The sequence below is a fragment of the Pseudonaja textilis genome, chromosome 1 (genome assembly GCF_049901715.1).
Source record: "Pseudonaja textilis isolate UNSWEBS1 chromosome 1, rPseTex1.2, whole genome shotgun sequence".
NCBI lineage: Eukaryota > Metazoa > Chordata > Lepidosauria > Squamata > Elapidae > Pseudonaja > Pseudonaja textilis.
Window position 1 is genome coordinate 236,430,687 of NC_141990.1, and position 14,187 is coordinate 236,444,873.

Here is a 14,187-nt window from a genome sequence, read left to right on the forward strand (position 1 = left end):
TGAACACATCTACCTACTGAACTAATGTTCTTTTAATACATGCAACTATTTTCATAAGTACGAAAATTGTAGGTTATTGTAAGCTGGTTTGGGTGACTTTTCACATTATATTCAGATGAAACATTTAAGTATTTTACATTTCACAATTAGATTCTGTATCAAAATTTTGCAATATGTAGTGACACAATGGAATCCCTCAAAATCTATTCCTGGATATTATTGGTTCTCTGAAAACAGTTGCTGAAGGAGGAGAGATGTCTAACATAATCTGCTGCAAGATATGATTCTGTGCAACATGGTCCATTTTGAGGTCTTTGATTAGAGGTCAAGTTTATACATTTGAAGACATTTAATTTCTTTTGGCTTCTTTTACTTTTCATTATACTGCACATTGGTTAACCACGGAAACAGTATATCTTCCTCTGAAGAAATATCAGGCCCTTTTATAGCATACCACAAAGACTAAGTTTATAGATTTGCTATGGTGCGTTAAACACAGCAATAGGCTATCAGTCGTTTTTCTTAGTTAAAAGATTTACATAGCCACCCATTTTAAAACACAACCCTGGATAATTCACAACAACAAAACCAAGAACTATAAAACCATAAAATCTGAAACCATAAAATCAAAAAAAAATTGGCAAGTCAATCATCCTCTTGGAATGCTTCATATCCAACACTCAATATTTTCATTGTCTGGGTAAAAAGCCAGGTCTTCTGAAAGACTAAAGTATGGGGGTCTGGTGAATCATCAGAGCATTCCATAAGGTATGGGCAATCATTGAAAAGGAATGCTTCCAGGGTCCTAATAGGTGGCAAGATTTCAGGGAAGGAACCTGAAGTGTGCCTATCTTATTTGACCTGGCTGATCTGTAGCTTCTGAGAGGTCTTCAGGGGAAGCCCCATATAAAGCACATTGCAGTAATCCAAATGGGAAGTGACTAAACATGAGTGACTATGAAGAAGGCCTACCTATCCAGGAAAGAGTGCAATTGGCACACAAAGTGAAAATGCCATTTTCTGCACATTTGTAGTTATTGCAAAGTATTTAAATTATTCTAATTTAACGTGGTAGAGTCTTATTGGGCAGGCAGCAAATCAGATGGAACTTTTCAAGAATAAATGTAAATTTTGTTGAAATGTTGACTTTAGTTTGTAAAAATCAGAGTGACCTGTGAAATTTTAGTGAGTTATAAAGTAATTTCAATAGGACCATAACAACCTTAACACTTAGTAGAATTGGGTGGGAATGTATTCTGAGTTGGTCACAGGTTATAACAACAATCTGACAATTATGTACAAATGCTATAATTACAGCAAAAAATGGATCTATGCTTCTGAGTCTATGTTTAAAGAACAGTTTTTGCAATAATGTTTCAATTCCTTGCAACTTGCTCTTTAGCACTCTTGGATTCTACTTAATATCCTATTTAATTAATCTATTAATCTGCAAAAAGACATGCAAAGAGTTAGTTTTGGAGTGAGTTACAGAAAATAAATTGGTACCCATTTCTGAAAAAATATATGTGAAATTAGATTTTGCACTAAAAATATTGTTCAACTCATGTCATTCATTAGAGAATTAATTAATTCTAGGGAATGTTGAATTTGTTTTATACATTAGCTCAGTTTCTAATTTTTCTCATTTTGATTTAAATACCAGACATTCATCAGTTTTCCTTTACAAAACAAACCTACCTGAAAAGTCCTGCACATATTTTAAAGTACTTTTAAAAACGTAATTTTTAGTATGTTTCCTAATGTAATACAGTTATCTTTTTCTAGCACATATTTTGTGCATGTTTTCCTAAAGACAAATTTTTTTGTAGCCTTTTTCTCTGAGTGTGTTCTAATTCACAAATTAGTTTAGAAATAAGTGAAATTTCAGATTAAAATGAAATTAGGTTTTTGTTGATTCTGTTGCATAAACGTTACATGGATGTTATTGTAACAAAAGTTTTATTGATATCTGCAACTACATTATATATCTGAGCACAGTATGACTCGTGCAGAAACAACTTGTTACTTCCACTGATGTTACCCAACTTTTGAATTTCTTTGGGAAAAATACTGTCCAAATTTTATTTTCAGTTTGCAACTCCATTTTGATTCATTTGAAGAAATTCCTTGTACAGTTTTTCTTGTGCTTCATACATTTTCTTTAATTTCTTCATCTGTCCTTTGCTGAGTTCTTTGCCTTCTACATCATGGGTTGGAAGCCCCTAGAAAATATTCATTCAGTGTAAATGAGTGAAGAGATTCAGTTTCAAATATTTATATTAATGAAATGATTATTGGGATGGTCTTGAACAAGCCACTTTTGGTCATCTCAATTACATATGGTGGCTAATATTGGTGCTGTTATCTTTCAAAATTGCTGCATTATAAGGATTATAATTAATTACATTTGTTAAGCACTTTAAACATTTGAAATAATCACAAGGATTATTTTATGAGTACTTTTTATGAGTAGTTTTTCCCTCATTCCTGAATCCTGAATCAAATGTTTGTGTGTATTTTTTAAAAATTACAGTATTCTTACATTTTCATCAAATTTGGAATACTTGTCATGCTCAGATTTAAACATCTCTCCAGGTGAAACTTTCATTTTTGCAAGTTTTGCTGCCTGTAATATAAAGTAGATATTATAATTCATGAATAAATTAATAACATAATAGTTCTTGAATTATAACAATTCATTTAAAGACCGTTCAAGATTACAGTGGTATTGAAAAAAACTAACATATGACTAGTCCTCACATTTATGATCATCACAGCATCCCTATGGTCACATGTTCAAAATTTGGATGCTTGGCACAGCATATATTTATGACATTTGCAGTATCCTGGGGTTACATGATCGCCATTCTGCATCCTTCCTACGGGTTTCCGATGAGCAAAATCAATGGGGAAACCAGATTTACTTAACAACTATGTGATTTGTTTAATAACTGTGATGATTTGCTTAATGACTGCAGCAAAAAATGTCATAAAATTAGATGTGCCTCATTTAACATCTGCATCACTTAGCGATGGAAGTTTTGGTCCTAATTGTGAGGGTAAGTTGAGGACTACCTGTACCATTGCCACATTTTTGTAGCTCACATTGTAATAAACATACCCAACCTTTGGCTAAAAATAAACTTTGATCAACATTTCAAAAACTTCAGGTAGAAATAAATGTTCACATTAATATCACAAGCATACTATGTGAAAGCACAAAAGTCTTTACACTGTAGAATGACAGAGTGAAAACAAAATTATCTTCAAAGTCTGTAGTGACTGATATTGCTATCTACCATTCAGTTCATGATGTAGGTTATTTACCTCTTGTTCTTGTTTCTTCTTAGCTGCTTCTTGTTTTTTCTTCTTTTTTTCTTCTTCAATCTAGGTGAAATCATAATAAAGAATAATTACTATTTTAAAAACAGTAAAATTATACTATATGCATATATTTCCCATCCTTCAAATCATCTATACTGGGGTAGCAATTATATAGGAAGATGCTAGAGGTGAAAGATTACTCTAATGACAACAAAAATATCATCTCACATGGGAGAAGGCAATAGTAAACCAGTCCCATGTTTTTCCAAGAAAAAGTGTCTGATAATATACTGTTGGATAGTAGGCCCCTCAAGTAAGATGACAATATATGACAGAGGAAATGTTGAGGATCTTTTGGAGTGCCAATATTGTTATGTCACAGCTAGATGTAGGATGTCTCGTCATGAAGGAAAAGCAAATCTGAAGTGGCAAAGATTGGATTGCAAGGGAATATGAACTGGAAGAAGCATGAACATGAGAAAACAACACAGTAAAATATTAAATTAGTTGACTGCACATTGTCATTTTAGAAATCAATGAATTAAAATGGATTAGAATTGGACACTTTTGGTCAGAATGTCACATGGATGTAGCTTTCTGAAGAAGTCTATAATGCTGGGAATGATGGAAGGAAAAAGAAGACAATCAGCTACAAGATGGATGAACAATTGTAGCAGCACACAAGGAATGAAATTGGGATGAAATTATGAGGGCATAGCCCTCATGATGTCATATGTAGATTAAGGGAGCATTTTCTTGCTCTAGCAAATATGTGTAGATTAGCCCCCAAATCCCTAGTAAAATTTGTACTCCTATATAAACAAGTATAGAGACACCTGACTACATTTCTGTTCCTAACTCAGGTATAAGTGATGGATTATTAAAATTAAATGTATAAAAATAATTTGAAGAATAAAATGTAGAACCTTTTCCTTTTCTTCTCTTTCTTTTAGCAAGGTGTCTCTGTCTACCAGCTTGACCACAGTTGGAAGTCCTAGAGGAAAATAAAAAAAGATACTTTAAATGCTTTTACATGTCATTACTACAGTTCGATTCAACTGAGGTGTTTCATATTAGCAACTGAAAAGAGAAGCCAAGACAGAGAGGTAAGGCAATTCTTTACCTTCATGATCTTCAAACCGAACTCCATGCTCTGGAAGGATATCATCTCGAAGTGAATCGCAAAGCTGCAGAACTTCTAACACTACAAGAAAAATGAAAATGTTGAAATTTAAGTAAAATATTTTCTCTGGTCAGCTGGACATCAAGGTAAAGGTCTTTTCTTAACGTTTCAGTAGGTTTTCTTCATGATATGATCTTGCTAAATGTTTCTATGTTGTTTTAAAGGAATAAGCATTTGAGGAAACAATGTATAACATGCAATCTGAGAAATGGAATGACTGAAACTTTACAGGAGATGCCTTATTATATATATTTGGAGTTTTTGGTTTTTTTAGCTCTGTACAGCCTTTTCTGATTGGCAGCAATTTTTCATATCTCAGCCAAGAATCATACTTAATCCTTCATTTCAAGAGTCAGAACTGAAGACTGAATTTGGAAACATCCATACAATTATACAATTTAACCCCCTGCATAAATAAACTTCCATTATTCCAGTGAAATTGCTAAAATTGCAATCTTAAATAGACTTCCTATCACTTAAATTCTCTCAATTCTTAACTAGTAAGTATGTTTAAAATTGCACCAAATAAAACACAATAAAACATTATACGCTCTTTTAAAAATACATAATTGGAACTGCTTTTGTCCACAGAAGTAAAAGGTGCAGGAGCCAATAGGTGAATTGAAGTTCCTTATCTCCAAACCATATCACACTGAGCTTTTGCAACAAGAGTTTTTTTTTCTTTAAATGCTTCTCAATGTTCTGATATTATAATTTGAGGAATTTTCTTTTATCTCAGTTATCAACTAAACATTTAAAAACCAAATAAAGTCTTTGATAATAAAGTCTATACTCTCAAAGTTCCCAGTTTTGATGTTTTTGTTCAGTTAATAAAAATATTTTATTTACATATCACATAATATCCTAGTTAAATTCTTCTGGACTAAAAACAAAAGAGATCAGCAGTGCATGAATCTTTGTTACAACACTAATGATTTCAAAATGAGATTTCCACATATAAATTATTAAGCTCTGCAATGCCTAGAAGCAGGAGAAGGAAAGGAGTCATATTATGGCAGGTAATGGCATGTTATAGTTAAGATTCTTTGCCTTGATATTGTGTCTCAGCCATTTAAATATGCTTTGTGCAGCAGGCTATAGAATCTGGGCAACCCAAGCAAATACAGCCAGGGAGTGAGGAAATATGGTACGCTTCCTTTTTTTTTTCTTCATAAGCATGCTTTAAAATAATAAAATTTCATGCAATCATCAATTAACCCACCACCATGCAATAAAAATTGAGAGTTATTTCTAATAGCAAACTGAAATAAGCCTGAATGTAAATGCAGCGTATCACGTTCAAAACATGCCCACTTTGTGACTGAAAGGGCTCTTATCTATTTGCACAGTTTGCAGGAGGGACTGAATTGTTAGTTGTATGGTGGAAACAAAGAAAGGATTCCCTTTTGTAAGAGTGGCATATAATTTGTATAGATGCCTATTTATAACCAGAAAAATCTCACCTTTTTTCCCCTTGGCAATTTGCCTTACCCCTTCTCTGAACTCAGATAAAACATGAAGATACGGCATTACTGTAGATTCAAGCTGCAGTATAAAAAAAAAGGCATTTTAAATACCATCTTTTTCCTACGCGACTTTTATCCATTTTCTTCCAAACTAAGTGGATTTCTAGAACCGTTATCTGAATGAGGTGAATGAATGACGCAAAGGAGCTCATCATACCTGAGTTTTATACAGGTAGTGGTTGACTTAATGACCACAACTGAGACACACATTTCTGTTGCTAAGCAGGACAGTTGTTAAGTGAATTTTGCCTCATTTTATGACTTCTTTTGCCACAGTTGTTAAGTGAATCACTGCAGTTGTTAAATCACAAGATTGTTACTAAGTGAATCTGATTTCCCCATTGACTTTGCTTGTCAGAAGGGAGCAAAAGGTGATCACATGATCCCGAGACACTGCAACCATCATAAATGTGAGCCAGTTGCCAAACATCTGAATTTTGATCACATGACCACAGGAACGCTGCAATGGTCGTCATTTTGGAAAACAGTGACAAGTCACTTTTCAGTGCCACTGGAAGTTCAAATGGTCATACTAAATTAATGGTAATAGGTCAAGGACTACCTGTTGCGCGGGTAGACAACATAATGCAAGGCACTCAGGCATGACAAATATTACATTCTTCCTTTTGGAAAAGATGAAATATATGTGACAGAGCATGGTCCAAAAGAAGAAACCCACGATGCGCGCGCCCCCATCCCATTTCAAGCAATGGGTCTTATCTGTTGATAACATCTGATATCCTGTGATTGTTGGAAATGGAAAATGCTGGAGAGTTCTTTCTGATGTCAACATGTTCCCCTAGTGTATCTAAACAAAGCATTTGCATTATTGCCATATTCTGGCTAAACTAGTGCAAGCCTCTTGTGTCTGTAAGTACTTGGAATAAAATTGTTTATCTGAACGAGGCTCTTAACGTGAACAAAAGCAGCTTTCTCATGATTCCACTATTCACAATATCAGTATCAGTCGGATGTTACATTGATGAACAAAAGATAGTTGTACTGCCATGATATTGACAAATACTATTTTCTGCCAATCTTAACCTAGAACAAAATATGGTGCTCTTCACATCTCTACCATTAGATCTGATTTGTTTTCTATTATCACTATGAATGCAGTTTTTTAAAATATCTGATTAAACAATGGGAGGAGAAAAAATACAATTTTACCCAAGGTTATATAATACAAGCCTGCTATTTCAAAGAATAATATATGTGTGTGTGTCTTTGTATGTGTACATTCTCTTCTATCAATTATATCTTTCATATTCCTTTCTTTTAAAAATTCATATCCATTGGTTGCTATTTCCTGTTAAACGGCAGGAAGAACTTCCTCTCCTGTATGTCTCTGTGTGTGTAACAAAACAAAAAAACAAAATAAAAGGGAGGGTAAAATACACTATTATTCCTACTATTATTACCACCACCACCACTATGTTTCTTAAAAGCTTGCTTCAATGTCTAGCCCAATCTTTAAAAACCATGAATAGCTACAAGATCAGCAAAATATGCTTTCCACTTACATTTAACTCATGAGCATTTCTTCCAACTGGGAAACCAATTGCTTCCTCACTTTCTATTGCACCAAAGACCTGTGCAAAGGAAATTTATACAAATCTGAACATACAGATTCACACTTATTGGAAGGTAGTTTTTAAGTGTTAGAAATGTCTATCAAAAATAATGTGAATGAAATTTGAGTTTCCATGCCTGGTTCCATATTCCATACATACAGTGGAATAATCATATAAATTCTTGTAGATAGATGTGAACTATTTGGTAGAGTCAGATGGCATTATCTTTATCTATTTCTTTTCTCCTCTATAGGCTTTTCCCAAGAAAAGCTCCTGCAGAGGCCTGGATATCCTTTCTTCAGCAGGAACTTCTCCAAGAAGGGAGAAGAAGGCTGTGTTCTAAAGCACCTTTGGGCAGGATGCAAATTTTAATTGCTCCTGAAATAGTATTGCCTATTGATTGTCAAGATTAATACATTAATTACTTATGCATTTAACTTTATTACTGAATTAATAAAATATAGACTGCTCCAAGACAGTTTTTGGTTACAGCATCATAAAATATTTGGTAAGTAAGTAAGTATGGAAGGAAATAGGCACGTAAGTAATCAAGCAAGCAGTATTAATGAACCTCAAGGCATTTATTTCTAGAAAGCAGACTTTTTTAGTCATTCAAACCCCAAAACTCATATTTCATTTCATATAAGTAATTGCCAATTGTATTCTAAACCAGAACAAATCAAATAAAATCAAAAGTTCTAATCCAAATAATAAAAAAACCTAACCATTAACATACATCTTTAATAAACAATACATGGCCAAATTTGAAAACTTTCTTCAAAATCCCATACCTTAAATATGTGGGTAAGATAAATGCTTATATTTTCTAGCAACATTCTATTTGGCATCTGTCGGGAAGTCTTCTTTGCAGCAATGTAGGAATTACATTGACTGACCAATGATCGCAGCTCTTCCAAGACTGTACGTGTATCAATATTATCACACAATGCTTCATGGACAGCTTTCTTCTTATCATAAAAACTAGGCAAGAAAAGAAATTAAGACAAAAAAAATATTTACATCACCCTTTAAACCATTTGAATGAAAAAAAAAAATGGTACTAACTGAAGAAAAATCAACTGGAAGCTTAATCTAAAAGCATTTCTCCCAACTAGAAGTATATGTATTAAATTAGAAAATATTGAATATTACACATTACATTTTTTAAAAAAGCTAATTTATTTTGTAAATCAGTGGATCTGATCAAGAAAGAGATCCTGAGTCTATGATGGATATTAGTCAATGAAATCAACTTTGTCTGAAGCAACTGTGAAAAAAGATAAATTCCATGTAAAGGATCATTAGATAAGGGAGATAAATAAAACTGACAATACTATTATGTCTTATAAAAACGTATTGTGTAATCATTTTTTAAATATTGTGACTTTGATTGCAAAAATCTCAAAAGGGACACTATAAAAACTGGAGAATGCAGAAAGGAGAAACTAGTATTATCAAGAAGCTAAGCAGCTCCCCTATGTAGAAATGTTAAAATATTTTCGCCTATTTAGTTTAGAAAAAAATGTGATGGTATGAAATGGAGGCATGTAGAATTATGTATAGGTGGAGATAATTTACAGAAAGGAAATTATCTTATTTTCTCATACCTAGTACTTAGAATAATCCAATACAAATAAATGGAAGATTCACTGAACAAACACAAAAATATTTCTTCAAATGCATATCTTAAATGTGGGATTAGCTTCCTTATATTATGCTGATTTTCATCAACCTAGATTACTTGAAAGAACAATAAATTATATAATATCTCTATTCTGCCTTTAGGATCAAACATAGCATTCAATACTACTTTTATGAAATAACATGGAGGAAGTTATTACATCCATGCCCTTCTTAAACCTGAGATCTTCATAGATATCTAATTGGCTACTGAAAAACCTGGAAGCCTGACTAGATAGGCCTTTATCTTCTCTAGCAATATTTTGTGGTTCTCAGTATTTGCTTGTTAGGGTCAAAGATAGTCAGTCTGGTGTAGTTAGAAACCAGGAGACACAAAGCAGCTGGGTGATCTTGGACCAGTCACACTCAGTCCTAGGAAGGAGGCAATGGCAAACCATTTCCATATTTTGCAATTTTGCCAAAAAAAGCTGCAGGGAGTGGTCGCCAAGAGTCAACACTGACTTTAAGGGTTTTCTTAAGATGGGGAGGGGAAGAGAGAGAGAGAGACAGAATCCAGAGGGCTGACACTGGGAACTCTATCACACACATACTCAACTATGTTTAGATCTTAGATACATTAGAGATGCTTTGCTGATTCTAGTCCAATGACCTGCTCCAGCAGGGTTAGAAGGGAGTGTGTGTGTGTGTGTGTGTGTGTGTGTGTGTGTGCATGGCTGTCAAAACTCCAAAAACAAGTCAAGTAGTACTGGGGAGGCCAGTCATAAATTAGAACACTTGCTAAGCAACTGGCCATTAAGTGAGGACTACTTGTATTTGGTTTGCCAGTCACCAAACCACACCCACCCAATCACATGACCAGAAAACCACACCCACCCAGTCACACGACCAGCAAACTACACCCTCAAATTAGGCCAGGGCCACAAAATTTGAATCCCGCGCCTGGGTGGGGGGCATTGAGGATGAGTTTGTAGCACCAAGGGGGCGGTGGACTGAAAAAGTTTGGGAACCACTGGGTTAGGCAAATCATTTGCAGCTGTTCTGCAGCCAGAATCTTGAAAGATTCAGGGTGAAGTACATTTCCATAAGATATTGAGCGAGCCAAAGTGATATAATGCAATGGCGAACAAATCTTCCAGCTTGGAGGTTGCATGGGGCATGGCAGTGACAATGGAACATCACTGAAACAACCTCTTCAGAGTCCCCCCACCCCCCACCCTTGGGGTGAAAGGATAATTTTGAAGGGACAACCAGAGCTGCCCTCAAACTCTGCTTCTTCCCTTGAAAACGAGAATATTGCAACTTTTTGGCCTGGAATCATGCACTTTGCATTCCTATGTGCTCCTGGTGGGTGTGGCGTTTGGTTTTCCAGTTCCATAGAATGGGAGGCCCTTGAAGGCAGCACTCAGAACTGTGGATTCCATGAATAGTAAGACGCAGCTTATGTTGTTTTACTAGGTTCCTCAGGAGGAAAAACATTTCCCACCTAGAATTAAAGTAACTGATATTATACGGAAATGTTGCACTACGGTAGAGTTACCATGCCTTGTAATACTAACTTTTATTTGTGATATATAGTTTTATCAGAATGTTACTCTTAGAATTTTGTTGTAAAAACCAAAACATGACTGAAGATTTGTGCAAAATAGCATTTTTACTTTATTTAGATTTCCTCTCATGTTTATTGTGAAAGGATTAAAAACCTTTTAGCAGCATCTAGAAATGTCAGTCCTTGTAATTGTAATCTTGAGTTTGTATCTATTTTGGTTTCTGAAAAGAATTGTTTGAGGGAGAGAAGGCATCTCTGCACAAACAGATTCATGAAGAATCCTAAGGTATAAATTATGGTTAGAACAGGGGAATTACAATGAGGGGCCAGAATGGAAAAAATGAAAAAAAGCCTAGTAAAAATAAAGATAACATATTACAACAGTGCATGTAACTGCCCTACCAAGCCAATGGATACAGATGGTCCTCGTTTAACAACCACCAGCTCAACAACTGTTCAAACTTATGATGGTGCTAAATGAGTGGTAGTTACAACCAATCCTTGAGTTTTAATTGTTGCAGTGTCCCTCTTCTCCCGCTGGTTCACAATCTGGGCACTGATTATGATGTTTCAATAAATCAGCCACATGATAGCAATTTTTGATGTTCCCAGATGGCTTCCCACAAGCCAAGCTAATGGAGAAGCAGATAGGAAGTTGGAAGTCGCAATCACACAAGATCCTCACTTAACAGCCTGAATGGTCCTTGTTTAAAGACAGCAACCAAGATGGCTGGAACTACAGTCACATGACATTGCTCTTTATGACTGTGTTATTTAGCCGTGGCAATTCCACTCTGAATTGCTGTCATAACCTGAAAATTACCTGTATAGCATTCTTGAGTCATAAGCCAAATTACAAAAACTTCTAAAAGATAGCCTTATTACCTAACATTAATTTAGATCTAACACTAACCCATGATTTGTTCTGGCATGCTAGAATATTGTCTGAATTGTACATTTGAGATAGATCTTGATTCTGGTAGATAAAAGCAAGCTGGCTTTAAATACTAGGTTTTGAAACTGAATAGTCTCCATTGGCGATATAGATCGGGGTCCCCAACCCCCGATCCGTGGACTGGTCCATGGCATACCAGAAACCTGACCACCAAACAAGCAAAGCCCCATCCACAGGATGAAGGCAGCATGCATAACTATGCCCCCTCCGGTCCGGGGGAAAACCTCTCTCCACAGATCCAGTCCTTGGTGCCCAAAAGGTTGGGGGCTTCTGGATTAGTCACAGTTTTCCCGGTTTGGATGTACAGCAGTTGGGTTAATCAAAAACAGGAGGAGAAGCCTTCTGTCTTATCAGAGCATGGGAAAAGAAGGAAGAAGTTTACAAATCTGGAGAGCCAGACTATGATTGTTCCTATCATGGTAAACCATGGTTATTATATCCAAACACCATGAGGATTTCTGAACAAAAAATGTTTCAGTCTGCATTGTGCAATCCTACTTCAGATAGTTTTATCTGATAAAGAATGAATGCCTCTTGAGAATGCGTGTATCCAACTCTGGAGGCCAAAACAAGTTTAATATCTTTGTGACCAATATTAAAAAAAAAAGTAATCTGGAAGCCAGCCAAGAGTGGAACAGAGTTCGAGGAATCCAAGGTGAGGCTTCAATGTACTTTGCTCTTCAGGGGGCTAAAATAACCATGAAATATAAAACTTTCACTTGCATAGTGAAAACAGCTGATAGTCATTTTGGGGATTCAGCATCTGAATTACCTTTAGCATTGGTTTTGTGCCTCTAGCAGACTGTGGCAAATGGCCAATGGTTGTAATTTTCACCATGCTTACGTGGGGTGGGGGAAAGCCACTGCTTTTGCAGCAGACCCTAAAACAACTAATCACCACAGAATAATTCATTCTGAAAGAAGGGGAAAAGGAAGTCCCTGAACATAGTACCCAGATGACAGCAAGGTTAATTTTTTTTTTGCCCTGCTGAAAGAAAAGTGAGGCATTTGAATGAGTGGGTCTTCTACCTAAATTTGGATCTGCTGGTCTAGGACAGGGCCTCAAACTCAAATTGATACAATGACTGCACGAGGCCTAGTTTGCTCACCTAAAGCTTGTCATACTGAAACCTTATAGTGCAGAGATACAAAAATATTTAAAAATGACAAATATTATTTTTATTAAATAAAAAGTACTGTGTTATGCAAAACATGGCCGCTGCTGAACAACTGTTTCTACCAAAGGAGCAATTAACAAGCATATTGATCTAGATCCAGCATATGAATATAAGAAACCAGACCATCTGAACAACCAATCAGCAAAAGAACCAATCAGCTGCTCAGAATTTAAATATAGCTCCAAACGAACATCCAGCCCTTTGCTCTGCCTCCTAGCCCTTCCTCCCAAGTGAAGCTAGGCCTCTCCACTGCCCGTGTCCAGAGAGCCTCAGACGCAGTTTCAGCCCAGAGCATCAGGATGGACAACAGTTCCCAGAGTGGCCCTGTTTGGTATGAAAGGCCATCAAGTGCACAGCCCAGCCAATCAGGCTCTGCTTGTTCTAAAAATCAGCCAAGATGAACTATCATAGTGCCACTGCTGCCACGTCATTCTTCTCTTTGTAATGCTTCCTGTGGCTCAGCTTGTGTAGCGCACAGCCACCAGACCTTGGTGGACTGTGATGACTTCAGCAACCGCAAAGTGTTTGAAAACTGCAGTCAAAGGAAAATGATCCGGACGATTCTGGCCTGTTGGTTGCATGCGTGAGATCCCTGATCTAGGGTCTTCTCCCACTTCTTTGGATGGCCTTCCCTTGTTTCTTTTATCAAAGCAAGGAAAGAATGGGCCAGAAGATGAAAAATAATGTTTAAATCTAAAGGTCATAACCAGTCTTTTTTTTTTTTAATCAGGAAAAACAGCTCTCTTGAAAAGCTTATGAAAGGGACCTTAGTTCATTTTCCTACTTATGGATTTTATGGTAGCATTTATTTTACATTCTAGGCAATAACAAATAATGAAATGGTAGCATACTTTAACCAAAAAAACCTGACGGCGAAATGCACAAACATAGACTGGCATGTAGGTAACTATGCCACGCGCTAAACAGAAGATAAAATCAGTTAAGAAGGTATGTACAAGGACCTGGGATTGGTGCTAGGAATGCCCTGGTTTGGTATGTGAATTAACAAGTAATTAAGTTTCAAGGAGGAAGTCTTTAAGGAATGCACTCTGTCTGCTCTAAATGGAAATGCCAGTTTGAAAAACAGGCATTGACACAGATATACAGAGTTCTGTTCATAAAGAGAGAAAGAAAACGGTTAGCTCACCTTTTATTCAATTCGATTTCCTGGTTTTCCCATTTTTCATACTGGCTTGTCACATCAGCAGGACCCCGAAGGATATCCTTTACATTTAAAAAGAACTCCTAAAAAGGGAAAGG

At 35.9% G+C, this 14,187-nt stretch overlaps 1 protein-coding gene across 2 annotated transcripts in view; it reads right to left on the reverse strand.

The window, feature by feature from the left end:
- Positions 1-1,942: 1,942 nt before the first annotated feature.
- CARS1 (cysteinyl-tRNA synthetase 1) overlaps positions 1,943-14,187 on the reverse strand; it is a 39,197-nt gene continuing 26,952 nt past the window's right edge. For both annotated transcript variants that reach the window (XM_087920202.1, XM_026706541.2), the window contains 9 exons: positions 14,075-14,172; positions 8,399-8,588; positions 7,557-7,625; positions 5,971-6,052; positions 4,448-4,528; positions 4,251-4,318; positions 3,328-3,387; positions 2,543-2,626; positions 1,943-2,222 (listed from right to left, as the gene is read on the reverse strand). In XM_087920202.1, the coding sequence (XP_087776328.1) occupies positions 2,088-2,222; positions 2,543-2,626; positions 3,328-3,387; positions 4,251-4,318; positions 4,448-4,528; positions 5,971-6,052; positions 7,557-7,625; positions 8,399-8,588; positions 14,075-14,172 (867 nt within the window). In that variant the 3' untranslated portion in view covers positions 1,943-2,087. The remainder of the gene's footprint in view (positions 2,223-2,542; positions 2,627-3,327; positions 3,388-4,250; positions 4,319-4,447; positions 4,529-5,970; positions 6,053-7,556; positions 7,626-8,398; positions 8,589-14,074; positions 14,173-14,187) is intronic.